This window comes from Trichechus manatus, unplaced genomic scaffold (assembly GCF_000243295.1).
Source record: "Trichechus manatus latirostris isolate Lorelei unplaced genomic scaffold, TriManLat1.0 scaffold00076, whole genome shotgun sequence".
NCBI lineage: Eukaryota > Metazoa > Chordata > Mammalia > Sirenia > Trichechidae > Trichechus > Trichechus manatus.
Genome location: NW_004444012.1, coordinates 10,972,969 through 10,990,801, shown reverse-complemented (window position 1 = coordinate 10,990,801; position 17,833 = coordinate 10,972,969). Strand labels below are relative to the sequence as shown.

Sequence of the window (17,833 nt, the reverse complement as noted above, 5' to 3'; positions counted from 1 at the left end):
GTAAACTGCAGCCAAGGGCCCTAAAATACTCCGTGGTTCCCACATGCTTCCAGTGCCAATCACTGGCTGTACCTGTGCGGCTGGGGCAAGCACTGTCTGCAAAGCCTCTGGAGGCTCAAAGAACTGCAACTTGCTGATCTGCTTCTGCGTTGAGGCCCTGGGACCACAGCATCCGGGCTGGGGACCTGGTCTGGGGGCTCCCGGGTGCTGTCATCCTGGAGCCAGCACAACACCTTGAGCTGCTGCAGCCTCTTCTGGGCCTCCAGGAGCCTCTGCTTCTTGTTGAGTCTCTCTAGCTGGAACGTGGCCTTTTTTTGCCTGACGTCCTGCTCTGCTGTCCGAAGAGCGTGTCTCAGCAGGAGCTGCAGCTGCACCACTTGCTTCTGGCTTCGGACCAGTGGGGACGGCTGAGCCTCAGAATCTGTCTGAAGCTGAGCCTCGGAGGCCACGGAGGCCTCAAGCACCTCCTCTGCTACACAGTCTTGCTGCTGCTGCTGCTGCAAGCCGGCCAGCCAGGTCTCTTCTCGAAGCAGCCACTGCTGGTCTGACAAGCAAACACACCCAGACAGAAGGTCAGCATCTCCCTCCCTGCTCCTGGCTGCCTGGACTCTGACACCTCCGGCCAGGGCTGGCCCTGTCTGCAGTGCAGGAGCTGGCCAGGGGCACTGGAGGATGGGGGCTGCAAGGTCACAGGGGAAGCGGAGGAGCACCCCCAGGCCTCAGCACCACGGTGGGCACGTGCCAGCGCGGGCAGTAAAGCAAGGCCAAGTGGGTGCATGAGAAGGGAGCAGGAGGCCCATGATCCTGAGAGACAAGGAAGTGAGTTCCCTCCTTCTTGCTTCCAGCCCCCTGTGAGGGCCTCTGGTCTCTGAAAGAAGAGAGAGAACACCCAAAGCCAAGGGTTCCATCATATCACAAAGAAAACAAAGGAGAGAATGCAGAAGGCTGGGGGCGCACGAAAAGGCAGAAAGGAGAAGGGAAGGCAGACACCCTACATGGTGGGCACCTACCGTCTCTACTCTGCTGGTCGAGGCGAGCCTGGTCCAACTCCAGCTCCTGCTGAGCTCTGAGGTGTCCTGCTAGGATCTGCTGCCTCAAATCTTCCACAGAGCACTGCTGCCGCTGAATCCGGACCCCATGGGACGTCGCTCCGTCCCCCGGCTGCAGGCGGCCCTCCTCACACTGTTCCCCCAGCACTCCTCTGTCACAGAAGGGGCCACGGGTCACCCAGGGGAAATGCTAACCAAGCACAGGACGAGCCAGTGGCAGTCTGAGCCCCCAGTTCAACAGGGTAGAGAGGGCTCTGGACTTCGGCACCTGCTCTCCTGGGCTTGGGACAAGCAGGCACAGTGTCACAGACAGCTCGTGATGTCACAGTGCAGGAAGGGAGAATGGCCCCTGGACTGACATATTCTTAGAGGGGCAGGTTTAGCAGAAACTACATTTTCATTCTGGTTAAGGAAAATCACCAGGACAGCATTTTTTTTTTTTTTAATTTTAGCTAAATTAAGAAGCTCTATTCTTTAAAAAAGAATAAAAATGTATGTCCTGAAAAATCCCCTGGAAAAACTGACTAGAACAAAAGCCCCAGAAACGCTGCCGGACTGGAAACTCCACAGAGCTCAGAGGTCACTGCTGCACTCCACACCCTGACACAGCAGCCCGTGACGGGGTGGGGGGTCAGGGAAGACAAGACCTGTGTGCCCCGACACCTGCACGTGTGGCCAGGGCCGGGGAAAGCCGGCCTCACCTGTTCTCACGGAAGATGCTGGGCAGGGCTCAACAGTTTTAGCACAAACATGTTTACTGGTGAAATGATATGTCTGGGATTCCCTTCAGACTCAGTGGGGGTATAAATGAAACAAGATTAGCCACGAGTTGATAATTAGTATGTACTGGAATAAAAAGCTCAAAAAGAACTCTAGACGGTGGTCATGCCTGACTCTGCTGCCAGGTTCCCTTCTGATCATGGATGATTCTGACTCTCCTCTGCAAACTGGCAGCTTCCACTCCATGCTAGCCCTACCCTGGGGCCACTCCTGGTCTTCTTCTATGCAAGGACCTCACACGCTGATTCTGCCTGGGTGTCTCTATCCACGACGGTCAGATTTCTAAGGGTGCCAAGTGCCCAGGAGCTCCGGGTGGCAGCGGGAGAGGAGTGGCAGGAAAGAGCTCCAGACCTGACAAAAAGCCAGGATCAGGGCCTCTCGCCCAGCCCCAGGACACGCGACCCCAAGCCGGGAGCGGCTCTTATGGGCCTGACACCAGGATCAGATCTCACACAAGATGAGCAGTGTGCTCGGAGGACTCACTTTTCTTGGGGGATTTATGCTTTGCAGAGGGAATGAAATCACAGAGGGTTTCGGAGCAGGGGTCTGAACACCACAGCCCGCGGGCCGCATGTGACTGCTGCCCGTTTCTGTAAATGAAGCTGTGTTGGCACAGGCGCACCCACTGGTTTACATCTTGCCTAAGGCGGCTGCCTGGGGCTGCCTCAGAGAGACCGTGGCATGCAAAGCCTAAAATACTATCGGGTCCTTTACAGAAAATGTTTGCTGCCCTTGTCTTAGAGGAAAGTCAGATTTCTTACTACAGTCTTAGGGGGCCAGTGAAGGATGAACATGTAGGACAGTGACTAGATGGCTGAGGGGTGAGGGGGCCTGAGACAAGCACAGTCTCTTCCCTGGGGCCGTGCTGAGGTGACTCCTGCAGTAAGCAGCTCCAAGGACCAGGACAGCCCCATCCTTGACCATGCTCAGGAGAAAGCGTGCTGATGGCTGTGCCATGGGCAAAGGCCAAATACACACAGGGGCACACACAGAAAGAGGGAAGGCACCTTGGTCACATGTGAGGCTGAAGGCTGGGGATAGCAACTGGAATAGAAAACCAGTTAATGGGAAACATTTTATACTATGTATCATGCCTGTATGGCTGATCGAAATGTCTGACCACAGAAATCGCCAAATTACACACGTGAAGCCATCAGGGGGACTTAGACAAACCTGGCTAAGACCCACAGACCACCAGATGGATGGGGTGGGCCGCGGGTCTTTACTGGGAATCCCCTGAGATGACTCAAGTCCTTTGTTTGCCGTCCCCCAGCCCTCAGGTGTACAGTTTACTTCTCCCTAGAAGAGCGCTCCCTGTACCCTGTCCCCACCCCTCAGGTATACAGGTTTACTCCTCCCTAGAAGAGCGCTCCCTGTACCCTGTCCCCAGCCCACAGGTGTACAGTTTGCTTCTCCCTAGAAGCGTGCGCCCTGTCCCCTGTCCCCACCCCTCAGGTGTACAGTTTACTTCTCCCTAGAAGAGCACTCCCTGTACCCTGTCCCCCACCCCTCAGCTGTACAGTTTGCTTCTCCCTAGAAGAGCGCTCCCTGTATCCTGTCCCCAGGAAAGTGGCAGCTCGCCAGCTGGCGTCTGCAGACCTAATATAGCTTCCTTCCTAACAGTGACAGGGCCAGCAAGGATAGGCTGGCTGGCATTATCACTGCAGACACGACACGTCCACCCAAGATGCCACACACCTTCAGACTGAAAACCGCTCCTCCTCTAAACACATCAGCCTAGCTCCCAGGAAGCAGGTGAAAAGAAAATACCAACCTTCTGCTACGTGTCTGGGTAGATTACCAAAGGCAAGTCTCCCGCTAACCACCAGCCAAGGGACCTGTCTCCACCAGATGACTGTCCTCATCTTCCGTGGTGCCAGCGTCCCCCAGCAGCTGCCTGGTCCTCTGCGTGCCAGGACTCCCCTGCCCCTGCAGCAGGACGCAGCAGTGTCTAGTCCCTAAGTCATTAGAGGCAGCCACAGCGCCTCCCAGGCTCCAGGCATTTAAGGTTAAGGCCTGAAAACTCCAACTGGGAAAGTGCCAGCAGTGTGGACAGCCAATGCTTTTCTGGGACTCACTGCTCCCTGGTCCAGCTCACTGCTGCAGTGAAAAAAGGGGGGCCAACTAGCCACTTTCCCCCAGCTCCGACGTCGGTCTCGGCTTTGCAAGCTCTCCACAAATGCTCCTCCGGATAAACTCATGAGGGAGAGCCTGGGAAATGGGGTCTTGGAGCCATCCCCACCCAAAAGAGCGTGAGAGGCTCTCCTGGAGACACAGCCAGACCCAGACTGGGAGCTAAGCTGACAAGGTGCATTTTCCTCTCCTCTGACCAGTTCCCTCCCCACTCCCCCTGGCCAATCACAGGCTTGGGCCCCACACCACACTATGGCCACAGGGCAGGCACACAGATGCTGGCTATGGTAGCTGGGCAGGACCAGACCAGCCCACAGGCTTCTAGAGCTGGTGCTGAACAGTGGAGGCAGTGGGTGGGGAGGCCTTGCTCCTGAAATCCCTCTTTGTCCTCTCTGGATGAAAGGGCATACTATCGGTGTTTCTGAAAGGTCATGTCAGTGCCCGTGGAGACAGAGAGCCCAAGAAGCCCTAAAAGGCAGAAGGCCAGTGTTCTCTGGGGTGGATGGGTCACTGGGGTTGAGATGGGAGGGCAGGAAAGAGAGGGAGGCAGTCTCCCAGCAACGTGGGCTACGGGTGTGCCAGATGCCTGCGGAGCACTCCTCACACTTGCTCTGTAATCTGCTCACAAGGACACCTGGGAGAGAGATGGCAGGATCCTCGTTCTGGAGGTGAGGAAACGGGCTCGGCTCAGAGGTTCAGCAGCTTGCCTAAGGTGACAGAGCTTTCCCGCAGTAGGGCCAGTATCGACTGGCTCTGTCCCCTTCCAATGTCTCCCCTCCACTTCTGCTGCTTTTTTTGCTGCAATGCCATTCTTTGTCAAGTTCTGAACTCTGGGCAAACGAGATTCTCAATGCTCCTTCCTAATAGAAACCTCCACTACACAGAGGACGGCCTTTCTGATAAAACAAGAGCTCCAGTCTTAGTCCTTGTCCTTGACACTGCCCACCCTGAGTCAGCTCTCCCCAACTTACCCTTCACCCCAAGAACCCCCAGTCCCTCAACACTAGGATCATCTTCCCTTGAGCCTCCCATGAGGTGCTGCCTCGCACTCATGCACTCCGTGTCAGGGTGCTCCTGCTCCCTGCACCCAACCACCCTCACCACCAAGGCCACGCCCAGGACTGCCTCTAGCTGCCATCAAGGCTGCTGCCTGAGAAAAGAGCAGCTAGATCCCTCTTAAGGAGACAAGACACCAAAGGCCATCATGACCCTCCTGAGACCTGTGTCAAGGTGCTGGGAGCCTCCTGACACCAGTGATCTCACAGGTTCTGAATCCCCACTGACATTTTCTACCGGGGTCCCCAAAGCAGAGGCCACTTTGGCTTATGGGAAGAGGATACCACTGTTCCCAGATCAAATCTGAGAGGCCTCTAGGTCTGGGAAGGAGATTCTATGTAGAAATGGATGAAGGAAGACTCTGAAAATTTGTTGTCACAAATGACACATAAAATTTTGACTCACTGCTTCATAGTCAAACTGTAAGTGAAGTGGGGATGGGGACAGAACCCCAAGATATTTTCATATGGCTCTTGGCGTTTGTGCCCATCTTATGTACAGTTCTGGACCCTTGGTTACGAGGAAAAGGATTCTCAGGCATACACTATCTTTAAAAATTCAGAGGAAACCCTAAGCCCTGGGAGCTCGGTGACACACACTCTGCGCTCACACACAGGCAGGCCAGGACTGGCAGCAGAATAGAGAGGCAAGCTCAGAGGCAATTTCAAGCATCTCTATCAACACACTTAAATCTTGTGGACAGAGGAAAGTGGCTATAGGGAATATAAAATGATATACTTCTTAATGATGAAGAAAGTTGAAATACTAGATAGTAGATAAGAATTATCTTAGGTGAAAGGAAGGACAGCACACACTACAGGGGAAGTCAGCACAACTGGACTAAACCAAAGCTAAGAAGTTTCCTGAATACAATCAAACACTTTGAGGGACAGAGTAGCAGGGGCGGGGGTCTGGGGATCATGCTTTCAAGGGACATCTAGGTCAACTGGCATAATAAATCTTATTAAGAAAATGTTCTGCATCCTACTTTGGTAAGTGGCATCTGGGGTCTTAAAAGATAGCGAGCAGCCATCTAACATGCATCAATTGGTTCCACCTCACCTGGAGTAAAGGAGAATGAAGAACACCAAAGTCATGGAAAGTATTAGCCCAAGAGACAGAAAGGGCCACATAAACCAGAGACTTCATCAGCCTGAGACCAGAAGAACTAGACAGTGCCTGGCTACCACCAATGACCGCCCTGAGAGGGAACACAACAGAGAGTCCCGGATGGAGCAGGAGAAAGGTGGGATGCAAAATGCAAATTCTAGTAAGAAGACCAGACTTAATGGTCTGACTGAGACTGGAGGAACCCCGGAAAGCATGGCCCCTGGATTCTCTATCAGCCCAGAACTAAAATAATTTCCGAGGCCAACTCTTCAGACAGGGATTGGACTGTACTGTGGGACATAAAGGGATACTTGTGAGGAGTGTGCCTCTTATCTCAAGTAGATACAAGAGACTAAACGGGCAGCTTCTGTCCGGAGGTGAGATGGGAAGGCAGAGAGGGTTAGGAGCTGGTTGAATGGACATGGGGAATCAGGGGTGGAAAGGAGGAGTGTCCTGTCACAGTATGGGGAGAGCAATTAGAGTCACATAACAAGGTATGTATAAATTTTTGCATGGAAAAAATTAAAAAAGAAAATGGCAAAAAAAAAAAAAAAAAAGGAAAGTTGAAATACCAGAGAGGAAATAAATGGGCCAAGATCACCTCCCTGCCAACGACAACGGAGCAGCCAACTCAGCGTCTTCAATCGCTTGCCCAAGTCAATTCAGGCCAGGTCTCGTTCAGACCTTGGCTGCTACCCTGATCATCTCTCCATTCTACAGTGGGATGGACTAAGAAGCAAAACCAGTAGGTCCCACAGCGGTAAGAGCAGCTGTTTCCCACCTTTCCTTCCAAAGCAAAGGGTAGAGACCCGTCCGAGAGGCAGTGACATCTCCGTCCAAGTCCAACCACTCCAAAGAGCCAGGGCCACCAATAGCCTCTCCAACCTGGAAACCAGGAAGAACGCACAGTGAGGCTGCCATCATCACCCCACCCCAACAGGAACAAAGCTCTCACTTCTCCCCGAGAAAGGAGAAATAGGCGGGCTAGTCTTCCTAGAAAACACAGCCCCACTTACCTGCCTCCTCTGCCGCAGGACAGCAGCCTCCGCCGGGTGGTTGAAACGGAACTTCTGTGCTTTCCCCAGGATTATAACAGCTCCTGAGGGGCAGAGGAAAATGAGGCAGGTTTTCAGCATGTACTCCATGCAGGGTACTGTTCTGTGAGGTAAAGTCCTGCCCTTGACAATTCAGCTAAGTCAATAAAATGTGTATTAACTACATATAAGTAATTTCCCATATATGATGAAGTAATGAAATAAACAGGTGGGACTAATGAGGCACAGAAGTCCAGGGACAAGGACCAGAAGGCAGGAGGGGACAGGAAAGCTGGTGATAGGGAACCCAAGGTTGAGAAGGGACAGTGTCGACATGTTGTGGGGTTGTTAACCACGGTCATAGGGCAATATGTGTACGAACTGTTTAATGAGAAGCTATTTGTACTGCAAACCTTCATCTAAGGTACACAAAAAAAACAATTATCTACGTGAGATCAAATTGACAACAGCAACTCAAAAGGTTTGATGGGAAGCCTAGGGGATAGTGAGTTGATGACGATGATGGAATAATTTGGAAAAGGATAGTGAGAATAGCAGCACAACTGGAAGAACGTAATCGATGTCACTGAATTGTACACGTAGAAATTTTTGAAATGGTGTATCTTTGGCTATGTATATTTTCACCAAAAAAAAAAAAAAAAAAAAAGTATCTTTGGCTATTTTTTATTTTCACCAAAAAAAAAAAAAAAAAAACAATGAAAAAAAGGTCCTCCAAGGTCAAGAAGGGAGAATGTTGACATGTCGTGGGGTTGTTAACCAATGTCATAAAACAACATGTACTGACTGCTTAATGAGAAACTATTTGTTCTGTAAACCTTCACCTAAAGTACAATAAAAAAAAAGAAAAGAAAGAAAGAACAACAAAAAAAAAGAAATAAATAGGAAGAGCCCTAGTTCTCCAAGGCAAAGCAAAATGAGTTCCAGATAGGTGGTTCAGGAAAGCTTTGTCACAGTGGGAGAATCTAAGCTCAGCCTCAAAGGATAGAATTTGAATAAATTAATAACAGCAGTAATAACAATATGAATATTTACTAAGTGCCAAGCACACTTTTAAGAACATTACATGGATAAGCTCATTCAAACCTTACAGCAATCCTATTATTATCCCCATTTTACAGATGAGGAAGTTGAGGCTCAGAGACTTTCCCAAGGGCACAGAGCTAACAAAGAGAGATACGTATTTCAGAGAGTTGGTCTCCACTCTGGGGCGTCTTTGTTTACAGGAAAGGGTCTGTACAGAACATTTTCAGATCTCAGGCTGCACAGGTTGCCATTCCATCTTTAAAGCCTGTTTCACTGAGCTGCCTGGGTCTCACCCATCCTGGGAACACACAGGGCTGTAGACAATCCTACCTTGGGTCAGACGGCAGGAGGCAGTGACCTCTCGGCCATTCACTGTGCAGCGGGCCCCCCGGGTGGGCCGCAGAACGACTACCCCACAGGCGCTGGTGATGGTGCAGTGGTCTCTCTCAATCCACTGGCCCTGCAGGACTACAGAAGAGGCTGTGGTCACTTGGGTCAGGGATGCTCCAGGGAATCGCCCCTCCACTGTTCCTATGATGTCAGAATCCATGTGGCAAGAGTGGAAGGACCACCTACTCCTCTGACACCTGAGGTCCTCCCACTGTGCAGGCCTTCTCCTATCACATCCCAGACCCAAAACTTACCAACAGAAAGAAAAACCAGTTCAGTTGCTGTCAGAGTCAATTCCGACTCATGATGACCCTGTGAGTGTCAGAGTAGAACTGGGCTCCATAGGGTTTTCGATAGCTGAGTTTCCAGAATTAGATCACCAGGCCCTTCTTCCAAGGCGCCTCTGGGTGGACTCGAACCTCCAACCTTTCAGTTAGCAGCCAAATGTGTTAACCTTTTGCACCACCCAACGAAGCCGACCTTTAATACTTCAAAGATTCCCTTCCTCTCCGAGCACCATCACAGTCCTCTGCAGGCACAAATACCTGCCACCAAGTGTCAGACCCAGGTGCCCTGTCGCTTACCGATGTCCTGTTCCTGGTCTGAGTCAACCCTTCCTATTTTTGTTGTCCCCTCCTAAAGGGAAAAAAACAAATCCATTTTAATGAGAATAAAAAGTGACAGCCCTGCCCCCAAAGAAAGTCCACGTGTGTCCGTGTTATCGCCACCTTCATTTCAGCCTCTGCCAAAGCCCCATTTCTCAACTTTGGTCCAGGCCGCTCTGATCCCTTTGCCCACTCACTCTGCAGCCCAGGAAGCCCCTGAGAAGGAGGCAAAAAAATACATGACGGAGCAGCACCAGCTACTCGCAAGATGCAACAAATGTTGGCAAACTCGTGTCCGTCCTGTAGCCTGAAGTCAGGGAACAGCCCCAGTCACGGGCTGGAGGTTGTGCAGTCTGTGGAGGTGGGCACACAGGTGCAGCTCTGCTGCAGGGGCTGGGCTTAATGTGCACCAAGTCTGCCCTGTCAGTGCCTAATAGACAAGCACCCTGTGAAGATGTACAGAAGCACAGGATCTTTACCTTCTGGTCCTCAGGTACAGTTTAACTGACACCAGAATCTAAGAAGCGTAAAGCACAAATGGGAGAAAAGGTACCATCTAGATCCAAAAAGGACTGGAAGAGAGTATAAGGGAGGAGGGGAAACGGACTTAGTATGAACAGATGACTCCGTCCTTAGGTAAAACACATACTGGGTTAGGAGAAGACGAGGGCTTTCGGCCCTTGGATCGCGGCAAATCTGTGTGAGACCACAGAGCTCTGTCTGGGGAAGACAGCAACACTGCAACAGAGGTGCTGAATTTTAGATAAATATTTACAATGTGTGGAATATCACTACTGAATAACCACTCAAAATGTCCCAGGCATTAATAATCCAAAATGCAAGAATTATCATCCCCCTTCTATGGACAAGGAACCTGATGCTTTCAGGGGATAAGCCGCCTGAGGAACCCACATAGGAGAATGTGTTTGGAATCCAGGGGTCTCTGGGCCCTAAGCTCATGCTTTTCCCACCTCACCCTGCCACCTGTCCAGAGTTCCCACTCAGCTTCCCTGCCAGCAGCCAGAGTAGGGAGGGCCCTGAAGCTTGTGAGAAGGGAAAATCCTGGAAGCAACAAGTGAGGCTCTGGCCTGCCTTGCCCGCTCCACCCCACCCCCTGCAGACACACAAGTAGCCAGGGCCCAGGCTTTCCTGCTCACATGAGTCTATGGGTGCCACAAACACCATCACACAGAATCAGAGGGTGACTCGGAGGAAAGAGGTCAAGGCTCTTCATGCAGGTTCAGGGACAAGTCCCGATGATGAGGCATATTCCCCAAAAGGATAAATGGTAACAGCAAATCACAACCTGAAGATCTGCTGGCAGAAGACTACTAAAAAATGCAATGGCATCCCAGAAAACAAGGGCTGAGCTGGCTCCTTTGCTTGCTGCCCCCTCAGACTCTCATGCAGGGGAAGGAGGAGTTAGCAGGGGCACACAGGAAACTGCGAGATGAAGTTCAGGATATAAGCAACCTGGGCTCCTTCCCTGCTGTTTCCTTCTCACTCCCCACTGCTTCCCAAGGTGACCCAAGGGAACATCGTTTCCAGGGTAATACCAGCAACTAGTTCTGAGTTTGCAACCAGGCTAGCAAAGTAAAGAAAATACAGAGAATCATGTGCCATTACTATCATACTATTACCTAAACCAGGATCTACACAAATATAAAGGAGGGAGGGCGATTGGTAAACAAAACAGAAATGCCAGCACTAGAACTGGACTGGAACCTCATCTCCCAGGCCTACTGGAATCACACCCCTCAGTGTGCACGACTCAGCAGTGAGAATGATCCTATATTCAGACGAGATCCTCACTCTACTCCAAGGTTCCGACTTATCCTTTAATCCTCTGCTACTACTCTAAGCTCTACTACTTTGACTTCCAGCTTCATCTGCTCACTTCATATGTAATATATCAGATCAATTCTATTCAAATACTGGCAGTTTTAATCCATCTAGTCTCTTCCTGACCTCTAACTTCTCCCTGTGGCTCTGGCTAATGAAAGGACCATTGGTATTTAGACCTGTTGCTGAAGTAAGAGTTGAGGACCCCTTCTGCCTGAGGATTTTACACCGAGGTCATTTATGCCCCTTGTGCCAGAAAATAAGCTACTTTAGCTTTCTGAGAGGACAGTCTCTGACAGCCTGAGGGCTTCTCCTAAGAACAAAGAACTTCTAAACGTGAGGAGCTTTGTGAACATCTCACTACCCATATGCCCTGCAGCATTAAGAGACTAATTTCTCCAGGGCTAATAGCAGCACTACAAACTTTTTCTTTTAAATGTCAGCTGGGGACAATTATGAGAATGCAAATTGGATTTTCAGTAAGCATAGGGACTTCGGCCACGTGAAGCATGCGCCACCATCCACAGGGACTGTGCTTCCTCCGTGAGACAAGCATATTTGATGAGGACAGGATAGAAGGCTCCATGCACCATCGGTCTCTAACTCTCAAACGGCTTCAGTTAGAAGGGAGGAATTGGCCTCCAGGTGACAAAGAGCCAGGTCCTTTTTGGGGGACCTTAACTTCATTCTAACGTTTCTAGGTGAATGCATGCAGCAACCCCGCCCCCTCAACTCAGGATCCTCCCTCATGCTTTCCACTTTATCTTTTTTCTCTCTCCTCGCTTCCTTATGTCAGCCTAGTGGTTGGGAAGTGGGAGGCACACTCTTTGCTGATTTGGGAGTTGAATGAAGTGGGGAGGTATTGAAGAAAACTGTTACAGATCTTCTGAATGCCCCCTTTAGCCTCTGAACACCATCTCTGAGCAGCCTGTACTTTCAGAGCTCAGGAGTGCTGACAATATTTTAAGGTGTGGATTTCATGCTCAATGACTGTATCCTTGTCCCTCAGGAAGTCATAAAAGGAAGGTAAGAAGCAATATTCTTACCTTAAAATGAGGAAATTAAGGCACAGAGAATAAAAGTAAGTTATTATAAGAGCAACAGGAGCCACAGCTGAAAAATGAACGTTGGGTTCTGATTTCCAGTCCTCTGCTCTATTCATGGGGCCCTAGTGGTGCAGAGGTTAAGCATTTGTCTGCTAACCAAAAGGTCGGCAGTTCAAATTCACCAGCTGCTCCTTGGAAACCCTATGGGGCAGGCCTACTCTGTCCTATAGGGTCACTATGACTTAGAATCAATTGGACTCAACGGCAATGAGTTTGGTTTGGTCTTTTTTGGATCTATTCATACAAAAGTAAAACAGATCACGGTTGGCTAGACCAGTTTCTTGAGAGCAAACGTGAAGGCAGCTCTGTGGCATCTGCTTCAATTCACAGAAACGTGGCTGCTGCCCTGGCTTTTCCCTCCTTGACCCCTGAGGCCAGTGGCTCAGGAAGAAAGGGAGGCCACCAGCCCCCTCACCTTGAGGTGATAAAGCACAACACCTGTGCTGAGCACATCGTCCTCCAAGACCATCAGGTGTGGCAGGCTGGAGTCAATGACCAGCCCTGCCCTCCTTCTGTTGATGTCCACACTGTAATGCTCCATGAGGGCCTTCCAGTCACTCCACTTCTGCATCCAGTCTTTAGTCAGCTGGTCAATCTACAAAGATATAGAAGGTGATCTCAGACATTCAACGTGGGCAGGAGACTGAAGGCTGAAGTCATCCTGACCTGGTTTTCTCATGGTTTTATTTCTCACATTCCTCACTGTTACTGCTATTCAAAGCCCCCCAGAGATCCCTGCACCTTTTCTGGCTGTGAACCGAAGGATTAAAAAATGCATTGGCTCTCTGTGATTTCTAAGTTTTCTTCAATGAGCAAATGTTACTTTTATAAATAGAAACCCCCTCAATAAATGCTATTTTATAAGTTTTCTGCAATGAGCATGTATTGCTCTTATAATCAGGGAAAAAAACCACAAATGTTATCTTTAAAATTATTTTAAAATTTAATTGAGATATTAGGCAAACATCTGTTTATAATTTTCCTTTCCCTATTCCACTTATATGTGATCCATATTTGGGAATCCTTTTATGATCTAATATTTTTTTCCAAAGGTGCAGTACCTTGAGTTATAATATAAGCTTGTAAATGGCTCAAAGACCTACAAAGCAATGAGAGAACTCTCCTCAGTTAGAATTAAGGCTATATGGTCTGGAAGACCATGTAATAATAAAACAACAATAACAATAAAATACTGGGCACTTACTATGTATCAGGAACAGATTTTTAAAAATAAATATACCAAGGCTTAGAGACATTAAGCTAAGACTACCTTGGGGATGTGAATGGACACTGTTGAAAGTTGGGTCCTTTTTTCTTCTTTTGGTGAAAATTAATGCATAGGCAGGAAGCTTATCCTGGGAATGGAAGAACTGAGCAAGCTCAGGAAAAGGAACTGGATTCAGGTAAGCACTTCTCTCACAAGGAGAATACTTAAGAAAAAAAAATATTATGCCAAGTTTAGACACAAATATTTTATGTACCCTAGAAGAATTATAAACAGCCCCTGTGGTGCAGTGGTTAAGCGCTCAGCTGCTAACCAAAAGGTCAGTAGTTTGAACCCACCAGCTGCTCAGCAAGAGAAAGATATGGCAGTCTGCTCTCTTAAAGGTTACAGCCTTGGAAGCCCTATTGGTCAGTTCTACTCTGTCCTGTCAGGTCACTATGAGTCAGAATTGACTCAACAACAACAGGTTTTAAAGCATTATTTTCAATGTTATAATCATTGAGTTAAAGTCTGAAAACTACTCAACTACAGGGCACCAAGAAGGGCTGAGTAGGACTGGTATCCTTTGTAGAGGTGAACAGCAGCACACTCTGCCTTACAGTTAAGCCAGCGTGGCTACCTGGAGGCACTGGTGAACCATCTCCCTGTCGGGGCTGCGTTCGTCATCCACTCCTACACTGCCTAAACACATAAGGCCAGCAAGTAGCAGGTTTAAGTCCAGGTCTGCCGGCCTGTGTTAAATGCTAATGATGCTTTTCTATACACTACAGAAATCTACCAAAACATGAGCTTGCGATGGTTTTGGCTCTTTTACTTCTTCTCTTACATAGAAGGGGATGAGATTTTCTGTACCAAAAATAATAATACATGATTAAACAAAGAATTTTTGAAAAGCTTCTAAATGTGAGATTTAGTCTTGTAGTTTGGGTAACAAAACATTGACATGGTGTTCTGTAAACCTTCACCTAAAGTACAATTAAAAAAAATTTTTTTTAAATGTTGACATGGCTAGGACACTTTAATAATGATAAGGATGATGCAACAGAATATGGGAAATTGGGACAATTTTGTTGCTGGATCTAAATTCAACCTGTCACCAAAAAAATCTTCCTTTTAAGGGGGAGTTTTTGCTTAGGGGGCATTGAGTTTATGTTAATGGTGTTAGAATAATTTGGAAAAAGAGAGCAATAATGGTTACACAACATGAATAATGTAACCAATGTCACTGAATTATACATGCAGAAATTGTTGAAGTGGTGAATGGTTGTGCATATTTTCACCACAATTTAAAAAAACTTCCTTTTAAATGTCTCTGGGAATTACCATTTATTCTACTTTCCTGAAGTGTCCTAATCCTGCCCTCACTAGGTCCTAACAGCAGTCTTTTTCCTGGTTGGCCTCTCTGCTTCCAGTTTTCCCTCCCTTCAAATCATCCTACATACAACTGACATACTAATTTCTCCAAAAACCCCTTTATTATTTCACTTAAGGGGAAAAAGACTTTGCAAGGCTGAACACAAGCACCCTCATGTGGTCTGCTAGTTCACTACAGTTTGCTAAGTCATCCTTATGTAAGCCCCTGGCATGTATCCGCTATTGTCCACCACCACTAAAAAACCTCTGCCCTCCAACTGCAGCGTGTGGAGATCTGCTTTGGTCCTGTGGCCTTCAGGGATCGTCTTGTATGTAAGTCTCCTTCACCGCCACACTGGAGTTGACCACCTCTTTCTTCAGTCTTTTGGCACCCTCCAATTTTTGAGGCAAATTTCACCTTACTGGTCCGTACCTGGACGATTGACGAGCCAGCCAGGAAACCAAAGAAATGGGAAGTGGGAGTGAGGCCTCTGCGGGGGATATCCCAGGTTGGCCAGTGTTATAGATTGAATTGTGTCCCACCAAAATATGTGTCAACTTGGCCAAGCTATGATTCCCTGTATTGTGTGGTTGTCCTCCATTTTGTGATCTGATGTGATTATCCCATGTGTTGTAAATCCTAACCTTTATGATGTTAATGAGGTAGGATTAGAGGCAGTTATGTTAATAAAGCAGGACTCAAGCTACTCGATTAAGTTGTATCTTGAGTCCATCTCTTGTGAGATATGAGAGAAAAGTGAGCAGAAAGAAGTGGGACCTCACACCACAAAAAAAGAAGCGCAAAGAGCAGAGTGTGTCCTTTGGACCCGGGGTCCCTGTGCTGAGAAGGGACCAGGGGAAGACTGATGACAAGGACCTTCCCTCAGAATAAAAAGAGAACGCCTTTCCCTAGAGCTGGTGCCCTGAATTTGGACTTCTAGCCTCCTAAACTATGACAGAATAAATTTGCTTGTTAAAGCCATCTACTTGTGGTATTTATTATAGTAGCACTAGACAACTAAGACAGGATTTGGTACTGAGAGTGGGGTTCTGCTCTAACAGAGACCTAAAATGTGGAAGTGGTTTTGAAACTGTGAATGGGTGGAGGTTGTAAGAGTTTTAAAGTGCCTAACAGTAAAAGCCCAGATTGCCTTGAAGAGACTGTTGGTGGAATTATGGACATCAAAGACAATTCTGGTGAGGACTCAAATGGAGGTAAGGAGAGCTGTAACGCCAGAGATGGTGCAGACGGCGAGAAGCAGCAGCAGAGAAATAGCAGTAGCAGAACTAGGAGACTGGCACGAGATGGCACGGGGGCTGACCCATGAACAAGAGAGCTAAGTGCCTTCAGGCAGGAGGCATCCTGGCAAAGTGGGATGCTTATCGGTGGAGCTAGGCTTGCTGACCCACAAAGCAAGAGAGATGAATGCTTTCTGGCTGAGGTTTGCTGGTGGAGCAGGGTTCCTCCAGGCACTTATTAGTAGAGCTAAAGAGCTTTGTAACAGTTGCCCAAGCAGGGCACAGGCCAGGCTGGACCAAGAGGCTGAAGGTTCGAAGGGCCGAGAGGACAAGGAACCAGGAAGCAGAAGCTGAAGAAACAACGAGCACAGGAAGCAGAGCTGCCTCAGTCTCAAAGGGTAGGGCCACACCTCTGGGGTCTCAAAGGGTGGAACCATGACCTGCTGAGTCTCAAAGAGTGGGGCCATGGCCTCCTGGGTTTCAATGAGTCAGATCTTCATCAACTCAGTTCCAGAACGTGGGGCTGCCTTTCACAAGTGCCAACGGGATGGGGCCAGATCCGCTGCCCAAAGCTGAAGGGGTGGGGATGCCACACCCAAAGAGCAGAATGGGGCCTGCCAGGGTTGAGGGGTTACGGTCACCAATCAGACAGACTAGGAAAATGGGGCTGCCCAAATTCAAAGGAGCAGAGTTGCAGTCCCAGTGGACCTGGAAGTCTGAGCTGAAGCCCAGAGTCAAGGGGCCTCCACCCAGGAACCAAAGAGTGTGGCCAACACTGAGAGTCTGGAGGGCAGGGCCACCGCCTAAATGGTCTCAGAGACCAGAGGATTATTTTCAACCCCTGAAAGCTAATGTAATGTGTTCTGCTGACTTCCTTGGTACCTGTTATCCCTTCTTTCCCTCCAATTTTGTCTGTTTGTAATGGAAATGTCTACCTTGTGCCTGTTCCACCACTGCAGTTTGGAAGCAGATAATTTGTATTCTAGATTTCACAGATGTGGAATTTTGTCCCAGGATGGAATCAGGATTTGGAGTTGACTTAACACTTTTGGGATGATATGATGGGGTGAAATGTGTTTTACATATGGCAAGGACATGAATTTTTGGGTGCCAAAGGGTGGAATGTTATGGATTGAATTGTGCCCCCCAAAAATGTATGTGAACTTGGCTAGGCTATGATTCTCAGTATTGTGTGGTTGTCTTCCATTTTATGATTGGATGTGATTATCCTTTATGTTGTAAATCCTAACCTCTGTGATGTTAATGAGGCAGGATTAGCCCTGGTGGTACAGTGGTTAAGAGATCAGCTGCTAACCAAAAGGAAGGCAGTTTGAATCCAAGAGACGCTCCTTGGAAACCCTATGGGGCAATTCTATGCTGTCCTATTGGGTCGCTCTGAGTGGGAATTGACTTGATGTCAATGGGTTTAGTTTTTTTTTTTTGGTTTTATGTTAATGAGACAGGACTCAAGCTACAGGATTAGGTTGTATCTTGAGTCAATATCTTTTGAGACAAAAAAGAGAACCGAGCAGAGAGGAGTGGAATCTCATGCCAACAAGAAAGAAGCACCAGGAGCGGAGTGCATCCTTTGGACCCGGGGTCCCTGAACTGAGAAGTTTCTAGACCACAGTAAGATTGATGACAAGGACCTTTCCCCAGAACTGACGGAGACAGAAAGGCTTCTGCTAGAGCTGCCACCCTGAATTTGAACTTCTAGCCTCCTAAACTTAAGAGAATAAATTTGTTTGTTAAAGCCATCCACTTGCAGTATTTGTTATAGCAGCACTAGATAACTAAGATAGCCAGTGACCTCCATGTGGGGAGGTCTGGCCCATATGCTTTTCTGCAAGGGAAACCCTACACTGGC

The 17,833-nt window shown here is 48.5% G+C and overlaps 1 protein-coding gene across 1 annotated transcript in view; it reads right to left on the bottom strand.

The window, feature by feature from the left end:
* The window catches only part of STARD9 (StAR related lipid transfer domain containing 9), a 76,136-nt gene that overhangs the window by 27,352 nt on the left and 30,951 nt on the right, over window positions 1-17,833 (bottom strand). Inside the window, exons 14-20 of the mRNA XM_012556732.2 lie at window positions 12,565-12,744; window positions 9,181-9,232; window positions 8,537-8,674; window positions 7,145-7,227; window positions 6,910-7,013; window positions 1,011-1,201; window positions 73-544 (exon numbers count right to left, since the gene is read on the bottom strand). Of these exons, the coding sequence (XP_012412186.1) occupies window positions 73-544; window positions 1,011-1,201; window positions 6,910-7,013; window positions 7,145-7,227; window positions 8,537-8,674; window positions 9,181-9,232; window positions 12,565-12,744 (1,220 nt within the window). The remainder of the gene's footprint in view (window positions 1-72; window positions 545-1,010; window positions 1,202-6,909; window positions 7,014-7,144; window positions 7,228-8,536; window positions 8,675-9,180; window positions 9,233-12,564; window positions 12,745-17,833) is intronic.